Genomic DNA, 15544 nt, shown 5'->3' on the forward strand with positions numbered 1-15544 from the left:
CCAGGTCAACGGGCACTATGAAGCCAAGGAGGAGAGAATGATTAAGTACTTAGAGGAAGCTCATCGCCTCATCGCCAGCTTCAGTACATTTGAAATGGTACAAGTTCCGCGAAAAGAAAATGCAGTGGAAAATGCCCTCTCCAAACTGGCCACAACGGAACTCAATGACTGTGCAAGCTTGGTATAATTTGAAGTGCTGAAAAATCCAACTTACGAGTAAGAAATGATGTGCAATAATGATATGCAACCAGCCGAGCCGATCTAGATGGATCCTATTACAGCTTACTTACGAGATGGGCACTTCCTGGGAGATCAGACAGAGGCAAGAGCAGTTAAGAGAAGAGCAGCCAACTACACCCTATAAGGAGGAGTACTGTACAAAAAGACAATAACTTGGCCCCTACTGAAGTGCCTCACACCGGGTCGAGCTGAGGAGATGCTCCGAGAGGTCCATGAAGGGATCTGCAGAGGCCACATGGGAGGAAGGGTGCTGACCTACAAAGTGTTGCGCCAAGGATTCTATTGGCCAAAGATGTAGCAAGATGCAATAAAGAATGTCCAACAATGCTTTAAGTGCCAAGTACACACCCCGATACCGCATACCTTGGCCACGGAAGTTAGCTCCATAATCTGTCCAATTCCATTCGCAATGTGGGGAATGGATATCCTGGGACAGTTTAAGAAAGGCAAAGGTAGTGTCCAGTTCTTGATTGTTACCATAGACTATTTTACAAAGTGGGTGGAAGCACATCCCCTGGCAAGGATACCGAGCAGGCGGTGAAAAGTTCATAAGAGATGATGTCATATACCGCTACGGTGTCCCAAAAGTGCTAGTAACTGATAATGGGCAACAATTCGACAATCAAAAATTTAGGCTCTTCTGTAGCAACTTCAATATTGATTTTTGAAACACTGCAGCTGCACACCACTAGTTAAACGGCCAAGCAGAAAAGGCCAACCATGCACTTCTGGATGGAATCAAGAAGAGGCTGGACCGGGAGAAGAAGAACTGGGCCAACCAACTAGTCAGTGTGCTCTAGGCTTACCGCACCTTAGCTCTGACCCCCACAAAGGAAACCCCTTTTCGACTAGCATACGGGACTGAAGCCTTAGCCCCTGTGGAGATGACCCAAGCTTTGTTCTGATCGGCGGTATTTGATGCATCAAAGAACGAGGCAGGGCTTCAAGTAAACATCGACTTCATAGATGAGGTCCAAGAAGAGGCACTAATGTGAAATGAAGCCTACAAACAAAAGGTGCGGTAGTATCACAACCGAAGGGTTCACTCGTAAGGATTTATAGTAAGCGTCCTAGTCCTTAGGAAGGCAATGATAGTAGACCTGAGAAATGAAGGCAAGTTAAATGCGAACTGGGAGGGCCCTTACATAGTCTCCATAGTGATTCGCCCCCAGTACTTACCACTTGTAGACTCAGGGTGGTACAACTATACCAAGGGCATAGAATGTCAAAAATCTCAAAAATTTTTATCAGTAGATGACATTGAAGTCCCGCACGTCTAGGTGTTAGACTTATAGATTTCATGTTTTCAGTTTTCATATTACATTATTCAATTACATTCATGGAGCAAATTTGACTCTATTTCGAAGCAATGTATTTGTTAAAAGTGCATGCCACATATTAATAGACTAAGAAGTTCTCTCTCAAATGCTTACTCACTATTCCAAAGACCGAGCCCCTGCCTAGGAATCCAATTTGACCGAGCCCCAGCTTAGCAATCTCTAAGATCGAGCCCCAATTCGACACCTTCTAAGACTGAGCCCAACTCAGCGCTACTAAGACCAAACCTAGGTTTGGCACCTCAAGACCTTAGCACCTAAGGTGCCAAGATCGAGCCCCAGCTCGGTACCTTCTCAGACCAAGCCCTAGCTTGGCACTACCAAGACCAAACCCAGGTTTGGCACCTTAAGCACCTAAGGCGCCAAGATGGAGTCCCAGCTTAGCAATCTCCAAGACCAAATCTAGGTTTGGCACCTTAAGACCTTAGCACCTAAGACACCAAGACCAAGGTCTAGCTTGGCAATCTTTAAGACCGAGCCCCAGCTTGACGCTACTAAGACCAAACCCAGGTTTGGCACCTCAAGACCTTAGCACCCAAGGCACCAAGATCAAGCCCCAACTAGGCACTACCAAGACCAAACCTAGGTTTGACACCCTAAGACCTTAGCACCTAAGGTACCAAGATCGAGCCCGAGCTCGGCATCTACTAAGACACAGATCGAGCCCTAGCTAAGTATCCCTAAGACCGAGCCCCAGCTCAGCACTACCATGGTCTAGCCTATACATGATACCTCAAGACCCTGTAAGTTAGACATATAGGGCCAATTCCAAGCTCAACTAGATAATGGAACCACACTTTGATGGCTAGATGAATCCTTATTATTCAGACAGTTTTAAAACAAAAAAATCATTGGGAGCTGTGCTTGAAGTACAAGAAAACAAGGAAGCACAAAAGTCCTAAGAAGAGAAGACATCAAAGAATAATATTTTCCACTCATGAAAGAGGGGTAAAAACCCCTAAATTACATCACTCCCGAAGGAGAAATTTACATCAAAAAAGAAAAAGAAAGAGAGAAGGGAAGAAAAATAGCAACAAAGTTATAGGGCTTGGGGGGCTAGTCTAGGGTGGGCTGATTGGTCCATGGGCTTAGCTCTTCACTTGGCTGTCCTTGGGGTCAGCTTGGTTGACCTCTTCACCAATGTTGGCCTAGCCACTAAGTTGCACTGAAGGTGCGAGGGCCGGAGCACATTGCTCATAACTTGACAAATCATAGTCTGGCATTTTTCTTAGGATGAACTGGATGGCATTATCCAAGCTGGCGTTGAAGGAAGTGACGCTGACATCGACCAACCACTACTGACTGGCTATGGAGTTTAGCCACCTCTCAGCAGCAGCCTCATCATTCACTTCCAGCTTGGCCCAGTGCTGCTTTTCCAACTCACCAATCTAAGCTGCATACTCCACCTCTTTCCTTTTGGTAGTATCTTGAGCCTCAACCAGCTCGCTCTAGAGGGCATCCTTCCCCTTGACCAAGTCGTTGTTGACCCAGAGTTGCTTTTCAACTTCACGTTCTAGCTCGCCAACCCTCAGCTGGGCATCTTTTGCACTTTGCTCCCCAGCCCGGGCTTTCTTCTTCTCAGCCTCCAGTTGGCCAATGATTATGTGCAATTCCCCTCGGAGGCGCTTCACCTAAGTTTCCGCCCTCGAATGGGCAATGGCCATCTCCTCAAAGCGGTTAGCCGCATTGACTGAGAAGTTAAACCCCTTCAAAGACCCAACAGAATAGTTAAAAGTATTCAAATTTCACAACATTACAAGAACGAGGTTGTGGAAACTCATATCACCAATCCGAGTGTACATCAGGTCTGTAAAGTCAATGTTCAATAACTTCTTTGTAGGGGTGGCATCCCTCTTGGAACAACCCGACGACACCACGCCCGAGCGTTGTTGGGATCCAGCACGGTGCCGTTCTCAATCAACTCTAATGTGGTTGGAGGCCTTTTCCCTGGCCGAGCTACCTGGGAGGAATTGATGGGCTGCACACCCTCCTCAGGTGAGCGCCTCCTCTTCTGGCCCACCTACCCACCTGCAGTTCGGCCTGGGGTGCCATTCTGCTCTTGGGGCTTGTCTCCCGAAGGATCCTTTGGCCCCTTGGTAGAGCCCGGAGCTCCGTGCCGAGGTGTGTACTTGGTGGGCTTTGCTGTGGGTTTGCCCCAATAATGATCGACAAAGCCTTTAGGCCTATATCAGGAGGTGGAGCGGTCTTCTTACCATGGCCGGGGCATGCCACGGCCTTGCCCTTGTCTGTGCTCTTCTTGGTGACTTGCTTGACCACTTCCTTCTTCCTTGCCTCTGCCACTGTTGCAGTAAGTAGCTTGGGGTTCAACTTCACGTTCACCATTGAAAAACAAAGACGGGCCAAGCTGCATTAGTATAAAGACCATGTTGAGTAGAAAAAGAGATCGGACTCTATTAGACCCTCACCGGAGACCTCACTCAGCTCCCACTCCTAGAGGAAGTCATCATCTTCCAGCATCTAGACATCTATGGTCTCCCTAGCCAAACACATTTGATAAGTCTAGATATCAGCCACAGACAACTTTGGAGCTCACTTCAGCATTGACAAAGTGGGCTTTGTCTAGCTGCTCTTGAAGTGGTTCCCCTCCATCGCCACATAGAAGTATCTCTCCTTCTATTTCTTCACTGAGTAAGGCATATTGGTAAACATCTTCAGCTGGCTGTAGGGACCATCCCTATCCCTCTTGGTAAAGTAGTACCACCTCGAGGTGTGCCTCTTTACCCAGAACAACTTACGGAAGACCTCCAGGGTTGCAGTTCGGCCTAGCTTCGAGATGAACACCTCAAAGCCAAGAAGAATCGCTAGGAGTTTGGGGTAATTTGACTCGGTGCGAGGCCCCAGTACTCCAGAGCTAAGCTGAATAGCTCGGGCATCGGAATCCTAAGGCCACATTGGAAGGCAATATTATAAAGGGCCACCTCATCCCCAGAATTGTGTAAGCACTCGTCATCATCGGGGACGCGTATAACCACATAATTGGGGATACCGTTCCGACCCCGAATCAGGTTTAGGACCTTGGGCGTGAGTATACTCCATGTATTGACAACGATCTTCTTTTCACCAGAGGAAGTGGCCGAGCCTTCCCCCTTAGACTCTGTTGGGCCTCCTTCTAAGCCTCTAGCACCAGATGGCCCAACTGCCGAAGTGCCCACCGCTGTGGCACTGGAGGTCTGAGCTGGTCTAGACCAGCCCTGGTCAGTCAGTTGCTGGTGAGACCACCTCAACAGACTCAGTACTCGAGCTATTGCCAGAGCTTGAGCTGCTGTCGGAGCTCGAGCCACTTGAAGTATCACTACTAGAGGACGTATCGTCGGGGATGGGGCACTCTGGGTTATCCTTCCCAGGCCTTACGACTGCCAAAGGGATCTCTTTGATGGGGTCTGAATCACGGATCAACGCCATGTTGGGATGACCAGGTTCGATGCTAGGAAGAATGGAGGGTTGAACAGAAGAAGAACGACAAGTGTGGACCATAATATGGGAGCTACTTACTGGTTGAAGACCAAAAGCCAAGCTGATCTACGACTCTGACGATAACTATGTTGAAGTAAGGAGCGAGCTGAACTGACTTGATCTCTCGAACAAATGCGAGAGCATCCTATTTATAGGAGATGAAGGTGGTAAATGGACAACTAGATCTGACCAAAATCAGTGGCCACCCAAAGCGGCCTCTTCGCCTTCCTAAGGTGAAATAATGGTGGAGTGACACGCGGTAGAAGCAACGTGTTTCACGCTAAAAAGACCTCGCACGCTGCACGAAAGTCGAGATTGAATTAATTGCTCTAGTAGACCGATCCGAACTACCAGAGCCAGGGGCTAGTGATAAGGCCAAATATGTCCTCATCCTCAGTATAACAGAAGCGTGTATGTAAATCTGCTATCTCGATCTCTCCATAGGCCGACCTACCACCTTAGTCTCTATATAGTCTGATCTGCCACCTCGGCCTCTCCATAGGCTGACCTACCACCTCGATCTCTATATAGGCTGATCTGCCACTTCGGCCTCTCCACAAGCTGACCTACCACCTTGGCCTCTCCATAGGCTGACCTGCCACCTCGACCTCTCCACAGGTCGATCTGTCACCTCGGTCTCTTCTCAGGTCGATCTGCTACCTCGGTCTCCATAGGGGGACCTGCTACCTTGGCTCGGCACAATAAAATAAGGCACCCAGAAATGTACACACACCCACTCCTACATTTAAGGGATGTGACCCCTGATTATAGGGGCAGGGGTCAATCCACTTACCTCACCAAGGTGTCCACACCTCTCACGACTTGTGCCTTTAGAATAAGAGAGGAATATTTTTAGAATATTCCTTGGAATCCAGAATATTCCCAGAATCGTAGAGCCATTCTACTTAAGGACTCCATGCCTAGCAGAACTCTCCACAAATGTTTCTCTTCTTCCCTCCGTCAGCAGCTTATAAATACCAAGGTAAGCCTCCATCATGGGGGATCGATCACTTCTTTTGACTGAAAAATTCTCTTGAGTATCTGCTGTGGAAAGATCTGAATTAGCCATCGGAGTGTCCTCAATCGGGTCAGCCCGGCTCCCCCCTGTCTTCTCTTATTTGCAGATCTATTGGAGCATTAGGAGCTACAAGGAAGATCGGCTGGTCAATTTTTATCGCATCAGCTCCTAATGTAGGACCCTCAAAACCTTCTATGTTGAACTTATTTGATAAAATATAAAGCTTGGACAAGATGTTCTTTGTACTAATTTTGACTTACCAAGGAGATCCTTAGCAATTCTCTTGCGTTATTAAGTTGAACCCACCCTCTACACATAGATTTAGAAGGATTTGTGTCTTTGTGATAGTTTCTCAATAGATCATGAGAGACTAGAATGTTACAAAATATATTTGGGTAAATCTCCATGTAGCAACAGGTGATAAATTGTCACCATTCTATGTGACACACAAAAGATAAAACCCTTTTTCTTGTGAGACAAAAATTATTAATAAGGATATTTCTTTGTTATCCGAACTGCCATTGTAGTATGGGGTTTTATGTCTATGCCAAATGGTTGGATATTATTTTTGAGATGCATTTATAGTTTGTGCAATAGTAAGGTTGCTCCACTGTGATTAAGTGTGTTCACGGATTTACAGGGGTAAAATTGCGTACATTATGACCCTCTCCGGCCTCGCAGTAGCAGAAACCTTCTGCACTAGGTGCACCGTTTTTATGAATTTATAGTTGGTATTACAGCAAGATATAGGTCAAAAATCAGTCAAGGAGGTAAGGGTTATTAGACAACTTTGAGACCAAAGAGATTTTATTAGAGTTCACTTGAGAGAGGAAATTGCTAGATCTGAAATTAAAAATGTTGAATCACCTTTGTAACATCATCACCAACAATACTTCAAGTCTGCTTGTAGAAGTAAGATATATACCCATCCAAACAAGGAGCCTCCTTGTCCTTCAATGAGAACATAGCTTGTCTAGCTCACCTCTTCATTGATTACCTCTCGGATCAGATCAAGAGCTTGCTAATCATCTAACTTCCTCTTAAACTAAATAAAATTTGCCACATCTGCACAATTTCCCACATCTGCACTCAAAGGAGGTAAATCTTAAGAGCCCAACCATCCCATGGTTTAAGAAACAATCCAAACCTTGATCTCTTCAAGATATGTGATTTTTATGGTACCATTTACACAAAGAGATTGAATTCTGTTTCAAAATCTCCTCACCTAGAAAGAATTGTAGCAAAAAGCAGTTTCAGAGCCCCCAAAGGAGAACTCTCATACATACCCTATTTCCATTCTATGATTTGAATGGAAGAAAGCTCTAAGGAGCCAAATCATGTACTAAACTTATTCACCACATCATTAGCCTCCAACACTTGATGTATAGCTCTCTTAACTTTCTTAAGAGGTCTTTGGCATGAAAGAGTTCAGCGAGCGACAACTCCATTCGAGCACCTCGGGGCATAGGACCTTTAAGGGGTAAAACACATTATACCACCATGGCTCTGTGATGTATTTATCTCCACGGGATGCTACGGCCACAATAGCCTTTGCACATTCCCCTGTGCTTTCGAATGGAATTCCACGGACCATCTGTTCAATAGAACAATAATTTTGTTACATGATTGATACCAATCAAGCATTTATGTAGAAAATAAGTCGTTCTATGAAAAAATCCCACACCAAACCACCGAATTGAATTAAGAAGATCTTACATTTCTTATCACTGGATCAACTTCAACTTCTCCCCGATTCGTGAAGAGTTTTCCTCTCGAAAGTTCGGACTCTACAAAACCAGGACTAACTATTGTTATCGAAACCTTTGGAGCCAATTCACCCCTCAAATTTTCATAGAACTGTATTAATGCAGCTTTGCTTGCCTGAAAGACATCAAAGGTAAAAAAGATTCAATTCAAGAGTAAGGAAAAGGAAAAAAAGGATCAGATCAACAAAAATAACAATAGTCGATTAGGATAAATAATACCACTCACACAATAGACACTACCCCTTGGTTGGATCAACCACCCACCTACAGAAACATTCACAACAATCTTGCCTCTGGACCTTTTAAGGTAAGGAATTGCAAAATATGTGGGATGGATTGATCCCCAGAAGTTCACATCCTACACAAAGTACTAATAAATTAAACATCCAACAAGCTCAAAGGAATATGCATACAAACACTGGAAATGTGAGTCGTTGAATACCATTACTGTTACAAAATTTGTGACATTAGATGCATCTTCAAGGGTGCAATAAACACCGATCCCCGCATTGCATACCAAATGATCCACTAAAAATCAAAATTTTTATGTATGACAGATCTAACACTGAAATTGAAGAAGTTATGAATCAAACAAGGACATAGTCTCTGTTTCATTTGAAATTTACATCGGCCAAAATGGTTCACTACTACGTCAATGAATTGCTTGCATTGATCAACATTGGAGACATCAGCGCGAATAACTAACACATTAGGGGAGCCAAGTTGAGCAGCCTTGTCTGCAACTTCCCTAAGGGTGTCCTCTCTTCTTGCAACCAGGCCTAGATAGGCTCCTTTCTTTGCATATTCATATGCAAGGTGCTGGCAAATCAATACAGAGGCTAAGTAATTACAACAAAAAAGAAATAAAATTATAGAAAAATAGAATCTAAAATGATGCAGAAAAGAGTAGAAATTGTAAACAAACAATCACCCAGTCGCACATTTAACGTGGTTCGACAAGATTGCCTACATCCATGGTGAAATGAGATGAGATAGATATATTTCACTATCAATGGAGAATAGGATTATAGTCGCTTGTTCTCACAACTGTTGGATTAATTACCAAGAAAGAACCCACTCTACTAGTATACAGCGAAACCCCTTGTATGGCCCTTCCAAATCAGACCAGTTATGCAAAAACTACAGTATGGTCATATATTAGGGCTAATGTTTTTCTCGTATGGAGGTTCCTTTTCATTCATTCATTGATTCAAGGTGGGAGGAATCCGCTTCCAAGTCCACATCCTACAAAATTACCATCTCCCAAACAACAACTAATCCTAAATCTCTAATGACTAAGGTATTGGGTAGATCTCTAATCATGTATAAAAAAGGAGGATTTTGTGAGAAACATGAGTTGGAACAAACCTCGCCAATGCTCGAAGATGCCCCAGTGATGAGAACAACTTTTCCATTCAAATTCTCAGGGAAGAGGTATCCGAGGATGCAATTGACGAACCTGAAAATGGAGAGAAAAGGTAGCATGAAACATATAGCAAGGATAGTGATTGGAGGTAGCACCAAGTTTAGAAACTTGTGTATTAGTTTCATGCTTTTGAGAGAGAGAGAGAGAGAGAGAGAGAGAGAGAGAGAGAGAGAGAGAGAGAGAGAGAGAGAGAGAGAGAGAGAGAGAGAGGGAGAGAAAAGCCCCAAGTAACTTAGAACTATGGATAAAAATCGTCCGTTTTTCTCATCGTCTGTTTTGCTGTGTTTTGCTACCTGCAGAAAATGACATGTGGATGGATGAAAGTGGATGGCCAAGATTGCTTTAAGGTTGAAACCAATGCAAATCTGGTTTGGGGTTGGATGAACCGACCAATTCAAGTGAACCAAATCAGATTGGGTCTCTCTGTTTGAATCAAAACAACCCCTAAAAACTCCCGCTGGTTGCATGATTCTCCCTCATTCTCACGGATCTCATCATCTGTCACACCTCTCTCTGCTCACAAAGGAAGGAAAGATCCACAAAATCGCTCTCACGAAGGTCTCGCTGCTAACGAAGGAAAAATACTGGTTGTCTCTCCCTCGAAGGTGAAGTAACAGAGATACTGTTGAGTCAAGAACACTCTCTCTCTCTCTCTCTGCTCACAAAGAGAGTCGCTAGGGCTCTCGATTTTTCCTGGGTTGGAGTACTCCTCATGCACCGAAGCTCTGTCTGTTTGGTCGCAAACCTGGTTAGGGTTTTAATATAAACCATTCTCTGTTATTTTTTAATCTAACCAATTCTCTGTTCGGTTTTGAATCAATTCGTTGGCAGGTAAACCCTAAACTATTGTGGCTTGTTAAGGTTAGGGTTTTTATTTGTATCTATAATATTTTTGCTACTTTGGGTGATTATACTAGTGATTATGGTTAGATTTTGAAGAATGTTAGGGTTTTGAAAATTGTTGGGTGATTCTAGTTTGGTTATATTGAAGCTGTCCTGCTGGAAGCACTCGCGTGACTCTCTCTCTCTCTCTATTTGTTACCCCTTTCATGCTCAGATTTTAAATTTTTATCAAGTATCTAGAGGAGATTATATGGTATTGTTTTTATTTTATTCTTGTTTGTTATCTCTGTAGACAAGACTTTGTATTTGATAACAGTTATTGGTATCAGTAGTGTTTTGCATCTGATATCAGGAGTGTTTTTGTGCTATGAAATACATTCAGTTAATGAGTTGTGTCCAGACACCATGCTTTGTTCTCAATCTCTGATCTTCCATTCATATCAGTATCTATGTCATGGTATCACTAAATTTTTACTAACATGATTTTTTGTGCAGGTAGGGAGTCTTTAGCTCAAAATGGTAGAGCACCTGGGGTAATGCCTAGGTTATGGTGGTTCGAATCCACCAAGACTCTTCTTCAACACTATAATTTTAATATCTCCCCTAAAGCAAATTATCATTATGTGCTCACATTGCTTGCGGAGTGGGTGTCTCCCTGTTTGAATTTGCGACTGCAATTATCATGAAGAAAGAAGTAGAATGCTGGAGATACCCAATATCCTAAACAGTAAAACAAGGTACCTCTTATTTATTGAATCCATGTCCTATTGTTGAATTCATATGATCCTGATCACCGAAATTGAGAAAAAATTTTCCTCAGTTTTGCATCTCACTACCATCACCCAAGACCATTCGTTGAGTTGATAGCTCTGGAATCTTCAAATTTCAATTTGGAGGGAGGATACAGGTTTCAGTTAATTCACACTTCCCAGAAGAAACTAGAAGACAAGCATTACCCATAGAATTGTATTTTGGTGGAATTGTGAAAGACAAGCATAACCTTTAAAAAGCCTTGATTCCGATCGTATTTGTCGATGATGAACCATTGACTCTGGATCATTCAAGGACCTACCCAGGAAGGTCAGGGGAGATTGGAATGGGATCATCTTGAAGACACATGACCATACCCTTCGAAATAAAATGCCTACTTTATAAGATCATATGAACCCAGTTGTCCTTCAACCTCTTTAGTTCCAGTTTTGGAAAATCAGGGAAAACTAACAGCTAGCAGTTAAGAGGTTCCACATTGCTCTCATAGCTTAATCTATAGTATGAGAAACACCTTGAAAACATTCTGCCATTTCATTTTTTTTCCTTCAGTCCTATGGTGAGCGCTATTCTTTATTTTCTTGAGGAATCATGCTCCTCACATTGTTTGTTTTCCTACTAATAAGACTGAATCTCCAACAATGAAGACAAGTCAGATTACAAACAATATTCCAAGAATGCTGAAACACAGATTACAAAATGGAGAGTGCAGAAAATCAGATTACAAACTTGAACATATCTGCACTCTCCATCTTGAAGTTGCTAAAGATGCTGAAATTCCAAGATGGAGAGTGCAGAAAATCAGATTACAAACAATATTTACTTAAGAAAAATTCTAAGAATATAATAGAAATGGTTTAATCAAGTTTGGGCAGCAGTGAGATGCTGAAATTCCAAGATGGAGAGTGCAGAAAATCAGATTACAAACAATATTTATTTAAGAAAAATTCTAAGAATATAACAGAAATGGTTTAATCAAGTTTGGGAAGCAGCTAATCTTTCATTGAAGGAGATAAATTCTATTTCACTCATGTCTTTTCTAGCTATTTCAGCCATGCTATTTCTTACCTAGCAACACTCTTCATAGGCACTTTTACCTAGCAGTAGGCAGTCATGAAATCCAACAGAACCAAACACTTCAGTGAAAAGGCATCACAAACATGCCGAAGGAAATACACAAAAATATAACAGAAACTGAACTTAATGATCTCAAGTTTCACAAGAATCATAAAGAGATTCATCAAAAAAACAAAATCCACCAAACCTACATTCCACTTTAAGTAACACCAAACCTACATTCATAAAAAAAAAAAAAAAAAAAATCCAAAAACCAGAACAACACAAGAACAGAACACCACAAAAAAAATATATATATAATAAGTTAAAACACGTTCGATATTTTGTTCAAAGTCTAGGTGGATTCGAACCACCATAACCTGGGCATTAACCCAGGTGCTCTACCCTTTGAGCTAAAGACTCCCTACCTACACAAAAAATCATGTCAGTAAAAATTTAGTGATACCATACATAGATACAGATATCAATAGAAAATCAAAGATTGAGAACAAAGCATGATATCTGTACACAACTCATTAACTGAATGTATTTCATAGCACAAAAACACTCATGATATCTATACACAACTCATTAACTGAATGTATTTCATAGCACAAAGACTCTCCTGATATCAGATGCAAACCACTACTGATACCAATAACTGTTATCAAATACAAAGTCTTGTCCACAGAGATGACAAACAAGAATAAAATAAAAACAATACCATATAATCTCCTCTAGATACTTGATAAAATATAAAATTTGAGCATGAAAGGGGTAACAGATGGAGAGAGAGTGTTGCGCGAGTGCTTCCTGTAGGACAGCTTCAATAAAACCAAACCAGAATCATCCAACAGTTTTCAAAACCCTAACATTCTTCAAAATCTAACCATAATCACTAGTATAATCACCCAAAGTAGCAAAAATATTATAGATACAAATAAAAACCCTAACCCTAACAAGCCACAATAGTTTAGGGTTTACCTGCCAACGATTTGATTCAAAACCGAACAGAGAATGGGTTAAATTGAAAAACAATAGAGAATAGTTTAGATTAAAACCCTAACCAGGTTCATGACTGCATACACAGAGCTTCGGCGCGTGAGGTGTACTCCAACCCAGGAAAAATCGAGAGCCGTAGCGACTCTCTTCTTGAGCAGGGAGAGAGAGAGAGTGTGTTCTCGACTCAACGATATCTCTATTACTTCACCTTCACAAGCTAAGGAGACCGTGACAGAGCAGAGAAACCCCTTCATGATCAGAGAAACCCACTCCTTCATTCGTAGAGAGAGGGTTGTGAGAGAGCTACAATGAGTAGGGTGAGAGAGAGACTCGTTCGCAGAGAGAGTGGTGTGAGAGAGATGCAATGAGAGGGGTGAGAGAGAGAATCGTGAGCAGAGACCGCTTCTTGCAAGAGAGATGCAGTGAGAGGTGTGAGAGAGAGAGAATCGTGTGAGCGAAAATGGCAAATTTCTACGAACAAGGATTTCAAAATTCAAATCTTCTTTTAGGGATTTGAAATTCAAAAACTAAGTGAGTTGTTTGGTCAGAATCGGTTCAAATGGTTGGTTCGAGTTATCCATTCTTTTAAACCTGATTCAGTTACCCTTTCCAACCAAAGTAATCTTAGCCATTGGTTGAAAGGACGACACATGTCCTTCTCTACAGGTAGAAAAACAAGCAAAACAGACGATGAGAAAAATAGATGATTTTTATCGTAGAACTATAGCAGTCTAGTATAAGGGACCATGTTTAATAATTGGCACTAAAGTAATACCCGTGTTGGTGAATCTTGAACTGCGACGCATATAAAAATTGCGTCGTTGGAGATGTTTAATTTTTATTGTCCACCTGGTTGCCGGTGAGTAGATGGCGGAATCAATCGAAACTGAGGTTGAGGAGAGGATGTCAATGGATAGTCAAAAGATTTGAATTTGATTTGTATTTTCATAAATTTTTAAAGGGTATCTGTATTCAATAGGGTATTTGAATTTAAATTCAAATTGTCTGAAAAAAATAATAATTCAATTCAAATAAATAATCAATTATAATAAAAAGGGTAATTTACAGTGCCACCTCTTAGAGAATGCCACTATTACAAGAACACCCCCTCTGTTTCACCAAATTAAACTTCGACCCCTTACCGTCAGTCACTGTTAAAGAATGTACCTTATGTACTGATGTCAGCTATTATATTTTATTTTAAATACCAAAATGCCCATACTAAATATTAAGTACCTAAAATACACCTTTGATTCAAAGCGAGAGACTGGAAGATCCCTTTGTGACTTTCCGTGATGAGCAGGTGATGAGGGATGCTATTGAAGGGATGAACGGCCAAAGCCTCGACGGTCATGATATTACTGTCAACCATGACAGAACAGAGGAAACAGTGGTGGAGGTGCTTACCGCAATGGTGGCAACGACAGATACGGTGGTGGTGGCTACGATGGAGGTCAAAGTGATGGTGGTGGTGGTGGGTACAGCCACGGTGGTGGTTGTGGATATAGTCGTAGTGGTGGTGGTGGATACAATCACGCTGGTGACCGTGGTGGTTATGGAGTCGGTGGATCTCGTTACTCAGGGTGGCGGTTCGTCCGATGGTAACTGGAGGAACTAGGGTTTGGTAGTGATGTTTTAGGGTTTGATGTCATGTGATTTGTCTTTTTGACCGATGGCGTTACTCTTCACTGTTAAACAAAGATTTTCCGACCGATGGTGACCGTGGTGGTTATGAAGATGAACCACTATTATAAGTGATTCATCTTTTCCGACTGAGGGTTTGTTATCTCTGGAGTTGTGATTCGAGTCCTCTGGTATCGTATTAATCATCTTACAAAGAATAGAAAAATATATGGAATTTTTCCATTAAAAAAAAACTTTAGAGAGAGAGAGAGAGAGAGAGAGAGAAAGAAAGAGATGTCGGAAGAGGAATTGGGTTTAAAAACAGAGTTTTAGTGAATAGGATATAATGGTCATTTTAACTCTTCACTGTTAAGTGACTAACGGTGGGGGGTCTAAGTTTAATTTGGTGAAAGAGAGGGGGTGTTCCTATAGTACTGGCATTCTCCAGGGGGTGGCATTGTAAATTACCCTAATAAAAATAACAATTAATTATTTTGTAGGTTCTTCAAGTATAGAAATATTCTAGAAAATCAGGAAATAGCTAAGTCAACTTAGAGACATGGATTGAGAATACATTGTATCCATTAGGGGAAGGAAGGTTCGGGTTATACAAAACATGGATGCAAACAGATAGTCAAAAATTTGAATTTTATTTACATCTTTGTATCCATTTTAGAGGTATTTGTATTCGGCCAGGGAGTATCTGAATCCGATCTTCTTTGATCCGTTTACATCCCTAGTTCTCTGAACAAATGACACAGGAACAAGCGGCATAGGGGTGCAGCAATAAGGTGTGATGGAACATTTTTGTGTCTAGGAAGGTAATCAGATTATTTAATTTGAAAAGGAGAGAGATAAAGAGAGAAGATACTAGCGTACCCTCTTGTAGTAGCTTAGAGAATCTTTTCCCTTGAAATTAGAATACCATGCTTGAAGTGTATATAAATGAGAGAAAAAGAGTGATCTAGTTTAATAGCTCATTAAAAAAAAA

General features: G+C 41.9%; 1 protein-coding gene across 1 annotated transcript; it reads right to left on the reverse strand.

Annotated features, from left to right (window-relative positions):
* Positions 1-7273: 7273 nt before the first annotated feature.
* On the reverse strand, positions 7274-9386 carry LOC122064722 (11-beta-hydroxysteroid dehydrogenase A-like). The gene is made up of 6 exons (XM_042628481.1): positions 9204-9386; positions 8462-8654; positions 8278-8363; positions 8062-8193; positions 7786-7950; positions 7274-7663 (listed from the first exon to the last, which is right to left on the reverse strand). The coding sequence occupies exons 1-6, from the start codon at positions 9384-9386 to the stop codon at positions 7472-7474; spliced, it is 951 nt and encodes a 316-aa protein (XP_042484415.1). The 3' UTR covers positions 7274-7471.
* Between the last annotated feature and the right edge of the window lie 6158 nt (positions 9387-15544).

The sequence above is a fragment of the Macadamia integrifolia genome, unplaced genomic scaffold, assembly GCF_013358625.1.
Source record: "Macadamia integrifolia cultivar HAES 741 unplaced genomic scaffold, SCU_Mint_v3 scaffold1732, whole genome shotgun sequence".
NCBI classification, from domain to species: domain Eukaryota; kingdom Viridiplantae; phylum Streptophyta; class Magnoliopsida; order Proteales; family Proteaceae; genus Macadamia; species Macadamia integrifolia.